The sequence below is a fragment of the Sceloporus occidentalis genome, unplaced genomic scaffold (assembly GCF_023333645.1).
Source record: "Sceloporus occidentalis isolate IW3139 unplaced genomic scaffold, rSceOcc1.0.p SCAF_14, whole genome shotgun sequence".
In the NCBI taxonomy this organism is placed as follows: domain Eukaryota; kingdom Metazoa; phylum Chordata; class Lepidosauria; order Squamata; family Phrynosomatidae; genus Sceloporus; species Sceloporus occidentalis.
The window spans coordinates 4,784,590-4,806,078 of record NW_028316994.1 but is presented as its reverse complement, the minus strand read 5'-3'; the positions used below and the strand labels follow the sequence as shown (position 1 = coordinate 4,806,078).

Genomic DNA, 21,489 nt, shown 5'->3' with positions numbered 1-21,489 from the left:
TTTTATTTGCATTGTACTAATTATGCCTAAATTTCCATCTCAGTAATAAATAAATTAGCATATATACATTTTATGTAAAGCCCTGTCTGCCACCAGCCTACACTGCAGCTTCCCAAAGCAGTTGTATCATTGTGCCTATTGGAAGGGCTGGTACTACTAATTAGGAATTGGAACTCAGGTCCTTCCACTGATGCCATCCAACATTTTAACTTTTACTCCATGCTGGTTCATGAACAAATAGTTGGAGAAGTGGCAAGATACATTCTGGGGAACTGAGACACAGGAATCTGAGTTCAGTTTGCTTGGGAAAACAGGCTGTGAGTGGGAGGGTTTGTGGAAGGCATCTTTGGATACCAGGCCCTGAAATACACAGAGACATGAAAGAAAAATTAACACCCAGTGTTTCAGCTTCTCATCTTGTGACAAATATGCTTTCCCTTCAAAAAGCCAAGAGGTCACTGAGAATCAGAGTGGTGTTACAGAGTAAATTTTTGAAACGTTAACCACTTTTAAAGCATTAAATTGAATCTCAGTTGCATTTGAATCAAAACTGTATTGAATTCAGTTTCACCCACTCCCTGCAGTTCCCAGGTCTGGCTTCCAAAGGCTGCTCAGCTTAGTAAGATTGCCTCTTCTTCTTCTTGTTGTGTGTCTTCAAGTCATTTCCAACCGATGATGACCCTAAGGTGAACCTATCACAGGGTTTTCTTGGCAAGATTTGTTCAGAGAGAGTTTGCCTTTGCCTCCCTCTGAGGCTGAGAGAATGTGACATGCCCAACGTCGCCCAGTGTTTCCATAGCTGAGCTGGAATTCGAACTCTGGTATCCAGAATTATAGTCCAACTCTCAAACCACTACACCACATTGGCTCTAGTGTGACTGTCTAAGGACACCCTTTTTACATGCCAGATTTATCTCCCTGCCTTTTTACTTTGGTTAATAGTTTGCTTGCTCAGGACGTGGCTGGCACAGGATGAAGGCTTACCAGAAGTGCAATTTAGGTACTTTTAGACTCTAATGGTCTTATGGATTGGACTTTTTTTTTAAAGGAACATGCAGGGCTTCTTCAAAATGTGGTTCAATTCAGCCCTTCTTCATTTGGGGAGGAGCTCTCCCTGCTCATTCTCATGAGTGGAGCCCCTAGATTTCTGCCCCATGTCCTTTCCTGATATCACCATAGGATTACAATAAAGCAGAACATGGGGGCTGCCTTGTTGGGTCCCCAGAGACACAGAATCCATAGTCTCCAACTGCCCCAGTTTGGCAGGTACAGTCCTGATTAATCCTCTGTCATCCCACTTATCCAGATGCTTTTAAAATGTCCCTGTTTATTTCTTCTCCTCCCATTTCCCCCCATCATCCTCAGCTTACTTCAACTGCAACAAACTGAGTTCAAAGTGTAAAAGTACTTGGCACTCAATTGATTCATAGAGGGAGGAAGAAAGAAAGGAGGAGGTAGAATCTTGCCCTTCCACATAGACTCAGGCAAAAGCAAACTGCTGCAGCATCTCCTAGCTTATCTGTTCTTCCTCATTAATACCTTTTGTCAGCTTGACCAAACTCTGATATTGCTTGGCCACATGCGTCCCAATTTCATCTCTGAAATGTTGTAGGGCATGAGAACCTTTAGCCCTCTAGTTGTTCTGAACTACAATTTCGACTTTTCCTTACCATTGGGGCAGATGGGGGTTGTAGGCAAAAAAATGGGGAGGTTGTAAAGGTTCTCCTTGGCTAAGCCAACATACTAACACTGGCCAAGCCAGGTGTCTTGGGGATTTAAAAAAACAAAAACCTCCTTCCCTTCATACACAGGATATGATTATATTGGCAATACTAAATGAGGATTCCAGAATGGAAGGCATTTCCCCATCATTAGTAGCTTATATCATTTAGTTCAATGGCTCTCCTCTAATTCTGGATCTAAAACAAGAATGTCTTTTCACCTCCTTTTGGGGAGAAAATAAAAAAGCTCAAATAGGGCTATTGTTTAAATCATGCACAGAGCTTCACAAGGGTACTTTCAGGAATATAGTTGTAGTGGTTTGAACATTGAACTACAACTAAGGTTCGATTCCCCACTTGAGCACAAAAACCCACTGGGTGACCTTGGGCAAGTCACACTTTCTCAGCCTTAGAGGATGGCAATGGCAAACCTCTTCTGAAGAAATTTGCCAAGAAAACCCTATCATAGGTTCACCTGAGGTTTGCCATAAGTCAAAAATGACTTGGAGGCACCCAACCACAACAACAAAAGTTTGGGAAATCCTGACAGTCAGCATCCCCCCATGCCCTCCTCTCATTTTATCCTCACAACAACCCTGTAAGGTAGACCAGACTGAGAGGAAGCAACTGGCCAAATGTTATACAGTGTGGCTGTGTCATATGCGACTTCCAGCATATGCTGGAAGCCTCACCAGGAAAAAAGTCTCCCGCGCCCTGGAAGGAGTAATGGTGCACCGCAGGCACTAACCCCATTACTTCTTATGGGGCTTGAGCTTATGTGTTTTTTCTCTTATGGCGGGGGGGGGTGCGGAACAGATCCCCCGCGTAAGAGAAGGGCCCACTGTACAATGGTTGCCACTTTTCAGTGAGGACTAGAATGTGGACATCTTGTGTCCCATAATATTCTAACAACTGCCCCACACCGACTCTTTATTGTCCCCAGCAAAAGCTTATCATTTATTTATGCCAATTCCTTAAATGGATTTAAAGTCTCCTCTGTGTGCCCCGGGAGCAGTCTTACCCAAAAGTGGTGATGGTTGGACCAATGTTGGTCCATTACCCATCAGCTGTTAGTCACTGGTGAATTTCCAGGGAAGCAAGAAACAATTGTAGCCAGTGGGATTAATATGGTTCTGGTCCCTGGTAGATTGAGAAAAAAATTAACTGCTGGTCCCCCACTTGAAGAACTATGGGAACTATAGTCCCATGAGAAGACTGGAAGTAGGGATCTCTGGTACAGAATTAGCAGCAATCTAGAGTTCCCAGGATTCTTTGGTGGAAGCTGTGGACACTTAGCTGAAAACTGATACCAATGTGTCATAGATATAAATATACCTATTGCATCATAATGAAGCAGAAAGGGACCATGCATCATTCCCTGCCAATAGCAGAGGCTCCTTTTTAAAACCTCTTTTATTACATACAAAAGCAGAACCTCTTCGATAGCTGTCCTATGGAATTGCTTAAGAGAGAATGCTGGACAACAAGGGTCCAAAAGCTGGAACATAGGAAGAAAGTTTACGAAAAGCCTCCCCCCCCCTCCAGCAATAGCTGTTTTGCTGGTTGAGGGTTTTGGACATTGTTGCCCCAAAATGTAACTTTTCCAGACTCTTCTTAGGACTTTTTATTTACTTTAATTTATTTATTTTCCTCTTGGCCTCTCCATTATAACAGATTTTTGGGTCTGTTCCTACAAAAAGTAATTTCCAAAAACACCATAAAAACAACCAGAGCCCAAATATCCTTGTAAAATACTGCAGTTGTTTCCAGTATAGTTCCCCAGTCACCAAAATTAGTGGCTTCATATTATAATTTTTTAAACAGTAGCTCTTTACTTTCCCATTTCTCAAGAGCAACTGAAATAATTAATTTTACATACTTTAAAAAATAAACCATCTGAGCACCACAAATCATGTGATACTCCTCTACCATCTATTTGCATCACTGTTAAAAGGCAATATGGACCAGGGAACTAAAATGCTGCAGTTTCATAGCAAAAGAAGTTAATTTATCCTGCATTCAAGGGTGGAAAAAAAATCATGTCAACTACCTATATGGTGGTTATATTTACCCATATAAAGTATAATCTGGAATTAATTACATTGAAGGTCTGAAAGTAATACAGGAAAAAAAAAAATAAGATAGTGTCATTCCCAAAGTCACCCAGTGGATTTCTATGGCCCAGTCAGGATTCATACACTGGTTTCCCAGTGTCCTAGTCCAACACACAAAACCAGTACATCACACTGGCCCATGAATCATAATTCAATAAACACATCCAGTACCTTGGATAACTCCTTGGAAGTTCAGGCTAAAACCCAAAGCAGACCCACAGACCTATTTGCCCGGGCTGCTGATTTTGCAGTCATGAAAGAGCAGCACATTCTAAATCAGTTACTTTAATGCTGTTGTATTATCACTGTTGGAGAGGTGAAGAGGTGCCTATGGGCTTTTCTGGGATTTGTGGTTTGGGGCAGTATGTAAAATTCTATAACTCTTTAGTGGTGTAGTTCAGCACAGGAAGGATTCCAAGTACCTCGCTGCACGATGGGTAGGAGTAGCAGCTGTCAGTAGCCTTGCTGACTCAGTGTGGCACATTACCTAGCAGTAAGAGCCTGCAGTCTTGTGTCACTCTGATCCCCATCCTAAGCACTTCCGTGCCTCTGTGGTAGCTTAAAACCCAGCATGCAATGGATTAGTGTAAATATATTCTCTCCAAAGGAGACCACTCAAATTCTGCTTTTTAAAAAGAGCCAGATTCTGCAACTCTAATAAATTCAGCAAAACAAGTGTACTTCAGGATATATTTTGCATAACTGAGTCACCTGGTGCTGCTAGTAGGAGACATGTTGTTGTTGTGTGCCTTCTTATGGCAGCCTTAGAGGGGGGCTCTAGCAGGGAATCGAACCCTGATCTCCATAGTCATAGTCCAACACTCCAACCACTACACCACACTGACTCTCAGCAAGAGACATGTCTGTTTTAGAAGTCCTATGATCTAGAAGTCATACTTTTGAAGAGCATCTAAGATTTTTAACAAATATTTAACAAGCCTAGCTCAGCAGCCTTAGCTGTAAATCTACTTTCTAGTCTTGACTGGAATAAACAGACTGAATCAATGGAGCTTTCCTAAATGTCAGTTCACCATGTTCCCATCGATACAGTGGTTCTACTGCATTTGGCATTAACAGTTAGGTTTACACCATAAGGTCTAGCAACCTGGTTTCCTTTAAATAAAAGAGATTAGAGTCTCCACTTGCTGAGAAATGCAGCTGGTTATATATCTCCCTTTCAGTCAATTGGAATCTCCCTAATCCTCATAATTCCTTAGAGATGTGCCTTTCAAATCCTTCTTTTGTTCGCAGGTAGCCATGTTTAGGGGGCAGGGGGAATTTCTGTTATCTGCGCAGGTATCCAACTCTGCCAAAGACATCAAGAGTCACTATATATATATATATATATATATATCCATCCGTGCAGGTTTAAATATATATATATATATATGGAAAGAGAGAGAGAAGGAAGGAAAGGAGAGATGTCAGCGTAGCCACTTATAACTCTGGTGAATATTTTATGAAGTTCTGCTATGACGGTGCACATTTTGAACTGGAATTCATGCCAGTTATGTAAAGCAATTTCCCCATGGCTGCTGCCAGCACCCCCACTGCCCTCCATCCTCAAGGTGGGCTGGGGATTTGGTTTTGGTTTTTCTTTGCTTGCCTTTTTAAAAAAAAACAACAACTGTCCTCACGCTGCATCAACCAGAACCTTGCATGACCTCTCTGAGCCTTGAAGAGCTTTGGTTTGAGACAATACAAGGGTGTGGGAAACTGGCAAACCCATGCAAAGGAGGGAGTGGATATTCTGGCCTGCATCTCCCCGCCAGAGTCTCTCCTTTAACTATTTAACTGTGCCTTTATAGACTACCTGGACTTGTTGGCTTCTGTTAGGCTTTCCATGAGACACTGAAGATCTGGTCACCAAAGTCTGGCACATTCATAGTCTTATCCTAAGATGTCCCACCATGGGACACCAGATCAAGGGGTGGGGAGATCTTAAGCCCTCCCTATGACTGGGCTGGGGGAGCTGATTCCCCCCTTCTCAAAAATGTTTCGCAAATTTGGACTCCCATGTTCAGCAATATTAGTCAGAAGTGTACTAAGAAATATCAAGCACTAAGAAATATTAAGGCAGTGATTGTCACTGAGCTCTCCCAGGGATAATCAAGTCTGCCTGCAACCTATCCTATGCATGTTTATTTGGGAGTAAGCTACACTGAATGCATGGAGGGGACTTCCAAGTACACATTATGCTTGTAAGAAGATTTCATATTTAATGATGTCTCTGTGATAATGGATGGGAAGAGTAGTTTGCCCTCTCCCAGTAAGTACCCTCAAGTAGGCAAAATTAGTAACAACTATTCTATCAATGCTGCCCCCCTGCAGTGCAGGGGCTCTGTTTCCCACTCACTCCTCTTTCCACCAATCTCCCACCCTGGGACTTGGCACCCACTTTGAATCTGACCCCTTAACCTGTAGGTTTATGGAGATAATATGGGTTTAATAAATTCATAGCCCCCACCATGGCTCCTACCCACCCACCTGCTCCTTGCTATCCAACTGTTCTTCTTGTTGTTTTAAATCAATTCAAGGATTCTTTCCCCTCTGCAACACTTCTGTTTTCTCCTGTGCTGGTGGTGGATGAAATTTAATCAGCCTTGAAGGCCTAAATATCCTAAATGCACCATCTGATCTTGGAAGCTAAGCAGGGTCAGCCCTAGATTGTGCTTGGATGGGAAACTGCCAATGAATACTAAAACTATATTTTAGGAGAAGAAGCTGGCAAAACCAGGGTATTACTTGCCTAAGAAAACCCTGTGAAATTAATGAGGTCGCCATAAGGGAACTTGAAGGTACACATTCAGGGTGGCCAAAGAATCTAGGTACTTGGATCATTGTGTTTCTGTACTGTGTGGTGTCGCAGGTAAAAGAGATGACTGTAGGGGAGGAATTGAAAATGAGGAGATAGAGTATAAATATTCCACTCCTCTTGTTCTTATTGCATTTGCCTTTCTCAAACACCCCCCACCCCACCCTGCCACCCCACTTTCCTGATCACTTACAACATCCAATGGTTGGCTAAGTTCTAACAGAGTATAGCCAAAAGGATGGCAGGGGAGGGCAGGGTAGTGGAGAGATTTCATTAAGTGGTATTCAGATAGGGAAAACAGAACAAGCCAAAACATTTTGCCCATGTGCCTCATGCAAACAAGTATGGAAAAAACACCCGGGTTCTCAGCTGAGAGGCTCCATCTGTCCAAAGAGTAAGAGAGAGAGAGAGAGACAGAGAGACTGAGAGAGGATTGAGAGAGAGAGAGAGAGAGAGTTTTAAAAATAAACTGGATGGAAGGTGGATTGAAGTGAGGGAGGGTGAACTGGGCTGTGGTGGAAAGGAGGTAGATGAAGAAGGGAGGAGGCAGGAGACAGGGAGAAAGCAAAGATGTGTGTTGTAATTTTGTTAGGAAAATGTTAGAAAATCTGTGTCATAAGGTGCAAAACAAGTGTATCTGTGAATTGTGCTTGTATTTATATGTGCAACCTTTTGAGTGTATGAGTCTATGTGGGTTATGCAATGTTTTAACCCAAGCTGTCCTCCAAGGAGTTCAGGATGGCATGATAACAGTCTCCCCCCCCCCCCCCCCGTTTTATTCCTCCCACAACAGCCCTGTGGGGAAGGTTAAAGTGTGTGTGACTAACTCAAGATCAGATGGTGAACTTTGTGGAAGAGTGTAGCATTGGAACCCAAGTCTCTTCGTGGTCTAAATGCAATCTTTTAAATGCCATGTCATACCCTGGCTCCCACAGTTGTGTGAAGACATCACTTAGCTTGAGACCATCTGTTCAGCCCTAGACTTGCTGGGGGAGGCAAGGGGGTGACTCTGAGGTATTTCAAGGGAGTATTTGGGAAAAACTGAGGTCATGTGCACACGCTTGCGAGCGTACCACTGTGTGTACGTGAGTGCGTGCAGGTGAGCTGTAGAGAAGCATGTGTACATTGGAAAGACCGAGAACGTAAGTATGTAAGGAGTGGACATGTCCCACTGCAAATATGAAACATTCACACATGCACAGCCCAAGTCACCTCAAGGAAGTTTGCCCACCACCTCAGGAAAAAATGAATGGGACCTGAAGTCTAAAGTGATGATGATGATGATGAACACCCTTTCCAGCAAAAGGCAGTACATCAGAACATATATGATAAAAGGCAAATGATAAAACACCACACTATAAAATACTAAAATACTAAGATAATATACTACTACTGCTGCTACTACTAATAATAATGGGATTAATTTATATGCCGCTCAATCACTGGGAATCCGGTGCTAATGTGCTCTCCCCTCCTTTTTCTTTTTTCCCCTTTTCCTTTAAAGTCCTTTCCTTTCCCTCCTTTTTCCTTTTTGGTCAGTCTGGTGCTAAATTTTGCTCCAACACAGAAAAATCTCATTCACACAACCACACAGCCTCCAAAGTGGACTGCTCTTCACCAAAGAATACCTATGCCCGAATAAAACCCCTGCGAATCCTATGAAGGAGTTGTCCATTTTGGCTACAACTGGCAAGCATGGCTAACTCCCCTCTTACCCAGGGTGACCAGATGTCCTCCTTTTCCAGGACATGTCCTACATTCCCACTTAGTGTCCAGGAGGAATTCCCAAATGCCCTCCATGTTGAGCCTGACTGAGCAAGACCATTGAATAAACATATATATGTTTTAATCTTTTAAAACTGTATGGTGTACTGTAACATGCAATTTGTTTAAACATTGTAGTGATTTAATTCTGTTTTAATGGACTATTTTGGTATGCTTTTAATTGTACTGTTGTTTTTAAAATATTGCAAGTTGCCCAGAGTCCCAGTTAATACTGATATTATTGTGAAGCCGAAGGCTTTCATGGCCAGCATCCATAGTTTTTTGTGGGTTTTTCGGGCTATAAAGTGGCCATAAAGTCATCTAGAACATGGCCACATAGCTTGAAAAACCCACAAAAAAAACCTATTGATATTAATAATAATAATAATAATAATAATAATAATAATATCAAATTTGCTGTTCCCCTGCAAGAAACAATACAATATATCTAATACAGCTGTAAATAAACCACATGCCATGAATTTATATTTAGATCACTGTCTTTAGGTAATGCCCTCCATTTTTTCCTGGGGCATCCTACATTTTGCAGTGCCTTGTCCTCCTTTGTGGCTAGGACATCTGGTCCCCTGGCCCTTCCCTTCAGCCCCCAGGTGTCATCCTCCTCCTCCTCCTCACCTGTGCAGGTGACCTAAGGTCCTCCCTGTGAACTTCTTAAACTCTTCTTTCCGAAACTCCATGGCGCCTGCCTGGGCTCCTTTGGTGCCAAGGAAGAAGCAGAAAGGCAGCTGAGGATCTCCTCTAGGAGAGGCGTCCCAGGTTCACCTTTGGAGGCGAACAATTAAAGACTCCAGCAGGACATCCCGAAGGCGGCTTGGGAGGCCAGGGGCTCTGAGGTCAGGGAAGCTTCAAGGGGTGGGTGGGTGGATGGGGGCAGAGGCAGGCAAAGAGGCTGGGACTTTGCTCCCTTGCTTGCTCCTCTCTGGAGGTTCAGGTCTCTGGAGATATGATCTGATCCTCCTTAAGTTCTCTGGAGGTTTGGTCTGCTCCCCCTTTTCCTTCTGGTCTCTAGAGATGTGGTGAGCCCCCCTTTTCTTCTGATCTCTGGAGGTTTAGGCTACCCCCTCCTTTCTTTAAGTTCTCTGGAGGTTTGGTAAGACCTCCTTTCCTTCTGGTCTCTGAAGATATGGTCTGATAATCTTTTCTTTAAGTTCTCTGGAGGTTTGGTCTGCCCCTCTTTCCTTTTGGTTTCTGGAGGTTTGGTGAGTCCCCCTTTTCCTTGGGGTCTCTGGAGGTTTAGTCTGCACACCTTTCCTTCGGGTTTCTGGAGATAATGCTCTGATCCTCCTTTCTTTAAGTTCTCTGGAGGTTTGGTCTCCTCTCTTTCTTTATGGTCTCTCGAGATAGGATCTGATCCTCCTTTCTTTAAGTTCTCTGGAGATTTGGTGAGCCCCCCATTCCTTCTGGTCTCTGAAGATTTAATCTGCTCTTTTTTCCTTCTGGTCTCTGGGGGTTTGGTCTGCCTCCTTTATCTTTCCTCTTCCCTTTCTTGAGTCCTTTGGCTTTTTGCTTCCTCTCTGCACCGTTTCCCTCCTCCTCCTCCTTCTCCTCTTCCACTTTGTTCTCCTTGTTCTTCCTCTTCTCTCTCAGCTCAGCCTCCCCTCCAGCTCTCTCTCTCTCTCTCAAGTGGAGGCAGGGCGCCTGAGGAACCAGCCCTCCCTGGCTCTGCCCGCCTGGCCCCGTGCCCGACCCACCAAGACGGGCAGGAGCCTCATGGGGGCAGCCAGAAATGCCTGGGACCCTGCAAGAGAGGGGACCCCAAGAGCACCCGCCCCTCTGCAGGCCCCTGGGACCCCTGGGGCTCCTTCAGCCTTCCTCCGAGGAAGAGGGGGAAGAGGTTGGCAGAGGCGCGCAGGGTGCCAACTTTGGGCTTCCCAGGACCAGGCGCTGTCCAGGGATGCAGAGATTCAGCACCACGGAGAGCGCCAGGCTGGGATTAACGGGGATGAGCTCCGCCTATGAGCCACAGAGAGAGAGAGAGAGAGAGAGAGAGGGATGGATAGAGATGGGCCAGTGGAGGAGGGACGGAGATTAGAGAGCTGGGAGGGAGGAAGAGAGAGAGAGAGAAGGAAAGAGAGCCTCCAGAGAGAGGGGAAGCTGAACTGGTCACTACCTGGAGCCCTGGAAGGTGGCTGGTTAGGGCAGGGGAGGAAAGTGCTGAAACAGAGAAGAGAGCAGAAGAAGAAAGAGAGAAAGAGAGCAGAAAGTTTTGCCAGCTGAGAGAAAACTCCCCGAGATGGAAGTTGCGGAGAAAGAAAGCAAAAGGAGCCTAGAAAGAGAAGAGCGGAGCAAGTGGTTAAGAATAGTTGTCTGGTTGAAGTCTAGAGAGAGTTGGGCGAGAGGGGTTTGGGGAGAGGAAAGGAAAGATTAGATAGATAGATAGATAGATAGATAGATAGATAGATAGATAGATAGGGGAAGGAAGGAAAAAGAGCAGAAGAAGCCAAGAAAGAGAAGAATGGAGCAAGTTTTAAGAGTGGTTGGCTGGTAGAAGTTAGAGAGAGTTGGAGAAAGAGGTTTGGGGTGACGAAGGAAGGGACGAAGAAGGGAGGAAGGAGAAAGAGCAAAAGAAGCCGAGAAAGAGAAATGTGGAGCAAGTGGTTAAGAGTAGTTGGCTGGTAGAAGTCTAGAGAGAGTTGAGAGAGAGGAGTTTGGAGACAGGGACGGAAGGAAGGATAGATAGGAGGAAGTAGAAAGAGAACAAATTTTAAAAAGCCAAGAAAGGGAAGACTGGAGCAAATGGTTAAGAATGGTTGACTAATAGAAGTCTAGAGAGAGTTGGGTTTAGGGAGAGGGAAGGAAGGAAGGAAGGAAGGAAGGAAGGAAGGAAGGAAGGAAGGAGAGAGAAAGCGGAAAGCGAGAACAACAAACGAAATACAGTATTTCTGCATTGTAGAAATAATGCAGTTTGACACCACTTTAGTTGCTTCAGTTCCATCCTTTGGTCTGCTCTCCTTTCTTTATGGTCTCTTGAAGCTTGATCTGCCTCTTTCCTCCAATTCTCTGGAGGTTTAGCTTGCAACTCTGGGGATTTGTAGTTTTACGAGGTCTTTAGCTTTTCTGGTGCCTCACAAAACTACAAATCCCAGGATTGGGTGGGATGGAGCCCATGGGCATTGAAGTGGTGCCAAACTGCATTATTCCTACAGTGCAGATGCACCATTGGGAGGTACATTGGGAGAAAAGTGGGGAGAAAGTGACTTTGGGAGAGGAAAAGAAAATGGAAAACAGGGGAAGGGAGTCGAGTCGAATAGAGGTGTATTTATATTAAGCTAGAGAGTTGTAAGAGATTTCGAGAAAGGGAAGAAAGAGGGAAATGCATACAGAAGATTTGGTTACAATTTAAGAGAGTTGGAGAGGAGGGATCTGGCAAAGGGAAAGCAGAAGAGAAGGGAAGAAAAGAATGAGAAGAGGATATGAAACAGAAAAGGTGAGATGGATGGAGAGAAGGAGGAAGGAAGGAAGGAAGGAAGGAAGGAAGGAAACAATGTCGGCTAGAAATGACCAGCCTTTATTTAGAGAGAAGGAGGCACAAACTGCAGAACTGGATGGATGGATGCGCTCTGAGGGGTGGGTTGAGTTGGAGGAAGGCGAAATACAGCTTGTCTCTGGAAACCCAGAAGCTAGAAAGTGTGCTGCAGTCAAACCGTGAGTTCCCTGCAAGTCCCCAGAGGAGGGCAGGGAAACAGCTCCATCATTAATCTTTCAAAAGTACTTAACTAAGCAGAGACAGGAAGAAACAGGAAAGGGCTTAGGGAGGGAGTAACTGCAGACCCAGTGGGACATCAATACACACACACAGAGATAGAATCATAGACTCATTGAGTTGGAAGAGACCCTCAAGGGCCATCCAGTACAACCCCCTGCCATGCAGGAACTCACAATCACAGCACTCCCCAATAGATGCCCACCCAGCTTCTGTTTAAAAACCTCCAAAGAAGCTCCCAAAGCTACTATTCCACCGTCTTACCATCAGGAAGTTCTTCCTAATGTTGAGGTGGAATCCTGGAGATTGAGTCCATTTCTTCAGGTCCTATTCTCTGGAGCAGCAGAAAACAAGCTTCCTCCCTCCTCAATATGGCATCCCTTCAGATATTTAAACAGGGCTATCATATCACTTCTTAACCTTCTCTTCTCCAGCTAAACATCCCCAGCTCCCTAAGTCTTTCCTCATAAGGCATGGTTTCCAGACCCTTCACCATTTTGGTCGCCTTCCTTTGGACACGTTCCAGCTTCTCAACATCCTTTTTGAATTGTGGAGCCCAAAACTGGGATCAGTATTCCAGGTGAGGCCTGACCAAAGCAGAATAGAGTGGCACTATTACTTCCCTTGATCTATATTTCTATGGATGTAGCCCATAGATCTATATTTCTAGGGATGTAACCTAGAATTGCATTGGCTTTTTTAGCTGCAGCATCACACCATTGACTCATGTTCAGCATTCATGTAATGGCCATTACAAAGAACACATTATATTAAAATCCATGCATTGTAGTTGATCAGTTTCCCTCCTATCAACCTCTAGATGTTTGGGACTACACTTTCCATTGCCACCAGAGCATATTTCATTTCATTTGATTTGTATGCCATCTTTCTCCCAGAAGGGACCCAAGGCAGCTCACAGATAATTTTTTTAATCTGCTGTGAATGATGGGACAAGCAATTTAGAACATCTGGAGAGCAATTTGCACCTCCATTTGCACATGTACTTCTTGTTTCAAAGATCACATTCTCATTTTTGCTATGACATACAAATGATCGTCCCATGAGTTACATTATAGTAAGGGTAGTTGTTCACTTACAGAATTGTTCATTGAAACTAAAGGTGAGCCATTGGGGAGTGGGAAAACAATTGTAACTATAATAATAATTGGTGTTTCTGTTCTTTCTGTTACTTATGCATTGTCAACAGAACTCTATAAAAATTAAGTTATAATAAAAGAAGAAGAAATGTATTGGTTGTTTGCCAGAGTTTTAGTTGATCAATTAAAATCAGTCAACAAGTTTCTGATTAATAAAATGAAGCTTTCAAATGATAAAATGACCTTTTTATTAGAAAAAATGTGGATGCTTATTTTCGAGGGAATAAATAGAATTGCATATCATGTTATTAAATAATATAAGAATTGCCTTTCTGGATACACACATGTGCATTTGCATAGGCACACTTGTGTGTACACACAAACACATGCTATTCATTGCATAGTATTCTCACCAAAGCTTGGAAAAGTTGGTTGATGCCCTACACCACCATTTATGTTTTGTAACTTTTCAGATTTGTAGCTATGTTGCAGAAACATAATAAAATCCTCTTAGTAAATTGCAAAGATGTTCATCAAGACACTGGCAGGAGTGCTACCATTTGGATTGGGCACTTCTGATGCATCTTAGGGATTTCTGATGTGCTTCAGCTCTTCATACTTGTTGTTTGGATGTGCTCTGGGGAGGACCCAAATGGCACATCAGTCACTCCATCGCTGCTCAATGGATGTCTGTACATTATAATGCCATTGCAGCAGCTGGCTGAATAGCGCAAAACTACTCAATTCAGTTTTTCACACACATAAGGCCATTTGCAAAGATGTAAATCCTAAGCAGAATGCTAGCTATGGTTTTTTAAACAACATCAGTCAGAATCCCCAGCCAACAAGAATCAACCAATTAACCAATTAATGTTTTTAAGCTCTGGTTTTGTTTCCAGAACTAGCCATTTACAGATAACTTTGCAGCTTCTCTCTCTCCTTCTCTCTCTCTCTCTCTCTCTCACACACACCACCTTTCCAAAGAAAATCAGCAATGGTGATACATTACAGTATACCATCACCCCTCAGCGGACTTGAAATCCATGGACTTGAAAATCTGTGGAGGGATGACCGCTATTAACCTCAATGAGGTGCATGCCCATGGCATGCATCCCACATGCATGTGCACCATTCAAGCCTATGGGACTTGAATATGCATGAGTTTTGGAACCCGTGGGGGGGGGGATCTGGAATGGATCCCCCACAAGTTCCAAGGGGCAACTGTAATGTTCTGCTCCCCTATGCATCAATGCCTGTAAGTGCATGGTGAAACAATTTGCTGATACAGCCTGGCCTCTATATTCACAGATTCCTTATCCAGAGATTCAAGAACCCACAGCTTGAAAATATTTTAAAAAATACAAATTCCAAAAAGCAAACCTTGACCATGCCATTTTATATAAGGGACAGTCACTGTGTATAACAGGACTTGAGCATCCATGAATTTTGGTATCCTTGGGTGTCCCTGGAACCAATCCCCCCAGCACATACCAAGGGCCCACTGTACTTGCAAACAATGCTACATAATAGTTCTACACATTTTTGTTGCATCTAAAATGTTCCTCTTCAGCACCTCATACTGTTTCCCAGAATTCAAAGGGCTCTTCTAGCACCTTTGAAACAAACTGAAAGAAAGAAGTTTGTAGCATATCCTTTCATAGATTAGGTGTTCTTCATCAGATGCTTCTTTCAGTCTTAAAGGTGCTACAAGATCTCTTTGCATATTGACTAACACAGCTGTGTTTTTGAATACTTTATCCCCAAGAAGCCAATACACAAAAAGAGGGAAGCTCCTCTACCTTCAACCCTTGAGAGAACAGGTTTCCAAGAAACAAATTTTCTGGGTGCTCAAGCTTTTATGAGGGTGTTTTCTACCCTTCACACCTGTTCCACCACAATTGACTTTATAAGGCCTGTCCCAACAAAATAATATGCTGAATCTTGCTAATGATTATGCTGGCATATGTGCAATGTATGTACAATGACATATGTTTTAATCTGGTTTCGATTTTTTAATTGTTTAGACTCATTTTAAATTTTGGGTCTCGTGAATTTTTAATTATTTGTATTGGTTGTAAGCTACTTTGATCTACAAACTGGAGGAAAGGCGAGATAGAAATAAATATAATAATAAGACCAAGAACAACAACTAAGATTTGTAGAGCAAAGGAGTCAAAATCCAGGAGTTGAGAGTTTAGAAATCAGAGAAAGGAAAGGTTCCTGAAGGTCACGGGGTCTTCTGAGTCCTTCAGAGTCTGGTGGGTTTAACTGGGTGAGGAGCTGGGCCGCAAGAGCCTTCTCATCCCATAGACCGGAAGCATCTTTCCATCTCCCTGCCGTGCACAAAGCAGCTGAAATGTCTGTGCTGCCAAGGACTTTGTAATGAGATTAATTCATAATTCCAATCGCAGGCAGTGGCAGCAGCGTAGGGTGGATTTAGCCCAAGCCCTGAAAGCAGCAGGCAGGGAGGAGGAAAAGAGGGCTTGACACAGCAAACTGGCAGGAATTAAACCCACAACAGCCCTTGTTCCCATTCAATTTTGCCATTCAGCTCACTGGATCTTCTCTTCCAGAAAGACGCAGGAAACCTGACTGCCAATAATGCCAGTGGCTGCTCTTGACAATCCGGAATTGGGCCCCTGCTAAGATCCCTCACCACTGCCCAGCTGGCACTCCAGAACTGATCTCCCAAAATAATGATTGACTTTGAACTTGAGTGTGTTACAAAGACCTTTGGGCTTGCTGAGCTACCAAAACAAATAATACCGTACTCCATTTTGCAAGATATGTTCAGAAAGTAAATATTTAAAGAAGAAGGCTAGAATTCTGTTGGGGAGTTATAAGTGGACTTCTGTCTGTGACAATTAGAATTAGGCAATTCCATATATTTTTCAAACATTAAAAAATATTAAGACACACATACATGTTTTGTACACCGTTATTTAATTTAAATTACAATAACAGTTCTTCCCACCATCAGCAGATCAGTGTTTAATATTTTCTCTTTAACTGGCTTTTGTTTCCTTCTTCTTTATTCCTTTGGCCCCTACTTGCTAATCTAATCTTATCCAAAACTACAAGGTAAAAGAAAACTGCAACTCTAAAGATATATTGATATTGCAACCTACTAACCTTACTATCTCTAACTTTATGCTATCTGCGTATTGACTTTACATTTATATTTAGCACATTATATATGTGTTACCTCAGATATACAGATATAGATGTATATATGTAGCTAAATATGCATGTACATTAGTTTTGTAATGTAAATGGTGATACAGGATTCTGATTATGGTCTTCTATTAGCTATGCATGGACAGTGTTATAACTCGCTTTAAGTTAATGCCTTAAAAGCAGCATTTTGCTTTTAAAGCCTTTGTATACCTTACTATTTCAGCTGTTATTTTTTAATTTATATTGTAAGCCACTTTGAGTCTCAATAGGGAGTAAATCAGGAGATAAATCATTAAGTAAATACATAAAACACCACTCTAAGTTTTTTGGGAAAGATGGGGTATAAATAAAGTTAACCATGGCCCCATAAAATAAACAAAATAAAGCTTCTTCGAGTCACTTTGGAGGTATGCTGTTTAAATGATGCATGCGTATTAAGAGTCCAGAAGCCACGCCAAAGACACGATCCAGTCCTAAAAACTGGAGTGCAGCTTTGGAGCAGCTTCCAGACTCTTAGGATGCATGCATCATTTAAACAGCATACCTCCAAAGTGACTTGAAGCAGCTTAATTTTGGCCTGTCTGTATGAGGCCCAAATCTACCACCGTATTAAGTCAATAGGCATATTGTTGTTGTTATGTGAATTCAGGTTGATTTCAGCCTATGGCAACCCTATTCTGGGGTTTTCTTCACAAGATTTATTCTTCACAAGTAGAGATTTGCCATTTCCTTCCTCTAAGGCTGAGAGAATTTGATTTGCCTAAGGTCACTTACGGGGTTTCCAGGGCTGAGCAGGTATTTGAACCCCGGTCTCCTGGAGTCCAAGTCCAGCACTCAAACCACAACATCATGCTGACTCTTTCCTCATATGATGACGATGATATGATGATGATGTAGTAAACGAAGAGAGGTGAAGAAAAAGATCAGTAAGTTTTAATGCCGTAGCTGTGTATAAGCGTTCATGTAGGTTTGCACCTGAGGAAAAAATTAAAAGAAAAAAATCTCAATCTCTGTCCTCTCTTACACATACACACACACTTCAAAAGAAAAGTACTACAGGCTGAGTCTCTCTTATCCAAAATACTTGGGACCAAAAGTGTTTTGGAGTTTTGATTCACCCCCCCCCCCCCCCAATTTTGGAATATTTACATACACATAATGAACTATCTTGGAGATAGGAGGTGCTTATCATGAAATTCATTTATGTCTTGCATACACTGTACGCAAATAGTAAGATATCTACCTCCACAAATGAAATTTTGTTCCAGTAATTTCTAGCACCGAAGTAAGATAAAACTTCATTCGATCATATAGAACTACAGTTTAGGCATCTGAACAAAAGGGGCAGGCATACAAAGCAAAGACAAACACAGCAAATAGAAGAGGTCTGTTGTTATTGTGTGCCTTCACGTTGTTTCCGACTTCTGGAGACCCTAAGACAAACCTATCATGAGGTTTTCTTGGCAAGATTTGTTCAGAGAAAGTTTGCCATCGCCTTCCTCTGAGGCTGAGAGCATGTGACTTGCCCAAGTTCACCCAGTGGGTTTCATGGCCAAGGTGGGAATTGAATCCTGGTCTCCAGCATTCAAACCACTGTGTCATACTAAAGAGAAGAGTTCTAAGTGTGGACAATTTTCATTGTTTTATTCTCTGTAATGCTAGAAATTTAGGGAAGGAAATTTGGGGGGAGATAGGATAGAATTTTTATTTGGAGGATCAATGCCTTTATTTTGTTCCTCTCCCCATAGCTATGCCCTTGGCTAGATGGGAGCACCCAAAAGAACTAGAATAGGGTGATCAGGTGAATGTAATGATCTGACAACTGCATTGTGTAAACTTTATTGCCATTATAACCAAGCTGCTAGAGAAACTGGGATGTGAGGAAGAGATTAAGCATGAGCTCACCCTGTGAATAGGAACATTTATTGACTTTGTACATTTTGTCATATTTGCATCCAGTGCTCTGAGTGGGCATTTTCACACCTTTGTGTGTCTGTGTGTGTTCTCAGTGAGGTTACTGTTTTGAAAAACATGATAGAAGCATGACAGAAATGCACACCCACACATATACCTACACACACACACCACTTGAGAAGCAGACAAATCAAAGACTTCTTTCTTAAACAAAAGACTTTAAACAGCTGCCAACTGTATTTGTCTCTCATGTACCCCAAGGAGACATCCTCACATATGTAAATATGTTACGTTTTTGCACCTAGGTATTTAACTGATGGTCAGCAATAGTTGGGTCCTGTGTTTTTAAACTGTTGATTAAAGAGTTTTACTCCAAGGTAATAAAGATGAACATTTATCATCCATTACCCAGTGACCACCAGAATATTTAACTGCTTCAGCTACTTATAAATGTGTATTTTACAAGTGCTGAAAGGTCACCAATGTGATGTGGCAGCCAAAAAAGCCAGTGTAATTCTGGGCTACCTCAATAGGTGTATAGTGTCCAGATCATGGGGAAGTTGTAGTGCCCCGTATTCTGCTTTGGTCAAACCTCACCTGGAATACTGTGTGCAGTTTAGGGCTTCACAGTTCAAGAAAAATATTGACAAGCTGGAATATGGAGAAAGGTGACCAGCATAACAAAGGTCTGGAAACCAAGCCTTATGAAAAATGATTGACACTTTGTGTTTAACTGTGTGTTGAAGTTTAAAAATCCAATAAAAACCCATATGTACATCTGTGAGAATCTGTGTGTTTTACCACATTTATCAGTGAAAACATTTTTTTTAGAAAGCTGATCAAAGCAGGAGAGAATCTACAAATATATTTATGTATACAACCATAAAACAGCTGGATGAGGCCATGACTTTAAAAAGACCAATTTTAAACCAGCTGGCAATTGTAGTTCTGGGGTGCAAAATCTGCTAGAGATATACCATGGAGTTCAGGGAGATACTTACTGTCATGTAAATGGATGCATAAGGATTGCGCCTGATGTCTGTGCAAGCTGAGGCTCCAGTGGAAGAGTTCGACAGATACTCTGATTCACTGGAGGTGAGGGACTTTGCTTGAAGACTTAAGAGCCAAACATAGATAAGACAGGCCAAGGTAGCAGAGGTAGGAACGTGTTTGGATTGTCCCAGGTTGGTTCAGCTCTCAGCCTCCGCTTTGGACTCTGGGGAGAGGCCAGCTGCCAGCTGAGTCACAGACGGTCGGGGAGTTGACTGTGCTGCATGCGGAGTGTGACTTTGGAAGAGAAGGAGGGACCCAGAGGGACCCAGATGGTGCTGCATAGGGACAAAGACAGGACTAATGTACAGAAAGAGGAGAGGACAGCCAAGGGCAGAATGGAAATTAGTTGAACATGGGAACATGCAATGTACCAGGTTGGAATGGTTTGTCTGGCCCAATATTGTCTGCATAGACTGCCTCTAGGTTTTCCTTTCATCCTATGTGCTATTTTGTAAGGATTGTTGTACTGGGCATCAGAGGGGGAGAAAGCAAAGCTACGCAGGTAATCTACCTATGCAGACAACCATTTCTGGTTTAGTCTGATGAATCTGTACAATCGCTGCAGTGCTTGATGATCATGATTAATCCAGGATTACAGATTGAAAAGCAGAGCACAGATCATGCTGGCTGGGAGGGATTCTGGGAGTCAGAGTCTAGATTTTGTAACTTTGCAAATCCATAGCTATGTTGCAGAAACACAACAAGACCCTGTTAGTGAATTGTGAAGATGAACATCTGGGCAAGAGTGATCCATTGTCCATCACTGCACAGTCCTAGGCAGTATGGCTAGTTAATCCTAAACTCAGATTGGTGGTGACTCTCAGAGGGAAGTTTTCCCTATCGTTTACTACAAGATTATTTTTTTTTAAATGGAGTTATCAGAGATCAAATTTAGGATTGTCTGCTTACAAAGCATCTTGAGAGTCTAGGAATCTGCATAAGAACACTGATGTCTAAATGAACACAGGTGGTGCTTACTAGCAGGCCCTGGTGGAACAACAACACAGCTTGCATCCTTAACTTTCTCCATACAAAGAACTACGAAACTAGAATACAAGCAAAGCTTGGAAATGTGACTCCTTTGGCCTACAGCTCCCAGAATCCCCCAGCCAGCTGTGCTAGAAGCTGTAGGCCAAAGGAGTCACTTTTTCAAGTTCCAGATATGAAACAAGCACCCAGTGACATTGAACATCTCCCAGGGCCGATGGATTTTGAAGGGTCCATTCCGGCAAGTCCCACAACCAGCAGCTTCCTTCTGCCATCCCTCCTGTTGCTCCCCTAGTACTTTGGAAACCAGCAGGAAGGGTAGATTAAAGATCCTGGAAGTGGAGACAAACTGTGTGAGTTCCCTGGCAGAGGAAATTCCAGATAGCAGCCACAGACTGGATGAAGTACAAACCGTGATGCACTTGAACAAAGAGGGAAAATACCCTGCTGTCCTCTTGAGGACAAGGAGGTGGAATGATGTCTATGAGCTGAGAATATTTAAACAGCCTTTTTATTATTATTTTGCAACCCTAACTTTCATTTGATAACAACTCACCTTTTCAGTGCTGTAAAAAACATATTGCACATCTAGTTTTGAAATGTGTGTGTTATGTATGTGTATTTTTATACATATTTTTCAACTGTGTCTGGAAATATCCCTCACAGGTTTTCCCCCCAATTGCAGATATGTTCAGCACTGATTTTTTTTAAGTGGCCCTACCTTTTAGGAGATTCTTCTGCACTCTTTATGAAAATATTCGGTGGTTTAGAGTGCTGTCTCTTCCATTCACTGTCAATTACCTTTCTTTACCCACATCACCTGTTTGGTTAGAAGAATCTACATGATATTTCCCGATTGAAGGTAGTAACATTTATATACTGCTTACTGATATACTAAGCAGTTTACAACGTGTAAGCTAATTTCCCCCAACAAGCTGGATACTCATTTTAGTGACATATGGAAGGATGCCAGGCTGAATTGACCCAGGGTTCCTGGGTGGTATTGAACTCACAACCTTGTGGTTTGTGAGTGAGTGGCTGCAGTTATAATCCCAGCCATGCTGACTGGAAAAATCTGAGATTTGTGGACCCCAAAATAATTTTTTCCAAACTGTGGATGGAC

The 21,489-nt window shown here is 42.7% G+C and overlaps 1 protein-coding gene across 3 annotated transcripts in view; it reads right to left on the bottom strand.

Annotated features, from left to right (window-relative positions):
* Nucleotides 1-10,373, bottom strand: part of SLC17A7 (solute carrier family 17 member 7) — a 62,083-nt gene extending 51,710 nt beyond the window's left edge. For 2 of the 3 annotated variants that reach the window (XM_089481157.1, XM_089481158.1), the window contains exon 1: nucleotides 9,051-10,372. In XM_089481157.1, the coding sequence (XP_089337283.1) occupies nucleotides 9,051-9,112 (62 nt within the window). In that variant the 5' untranslated portion in view covers nucleotides 9,113-10,372. Of the gene's footprint in view, nucleotides 1-9,050 lie in introns of all 3 variants that reach the window. The other variant, XM_089481159.1, reaches the window with a different exon arrangement.
* Nucleotides 10,374-21,489: the final 11,116 nt, after the last annotated feature.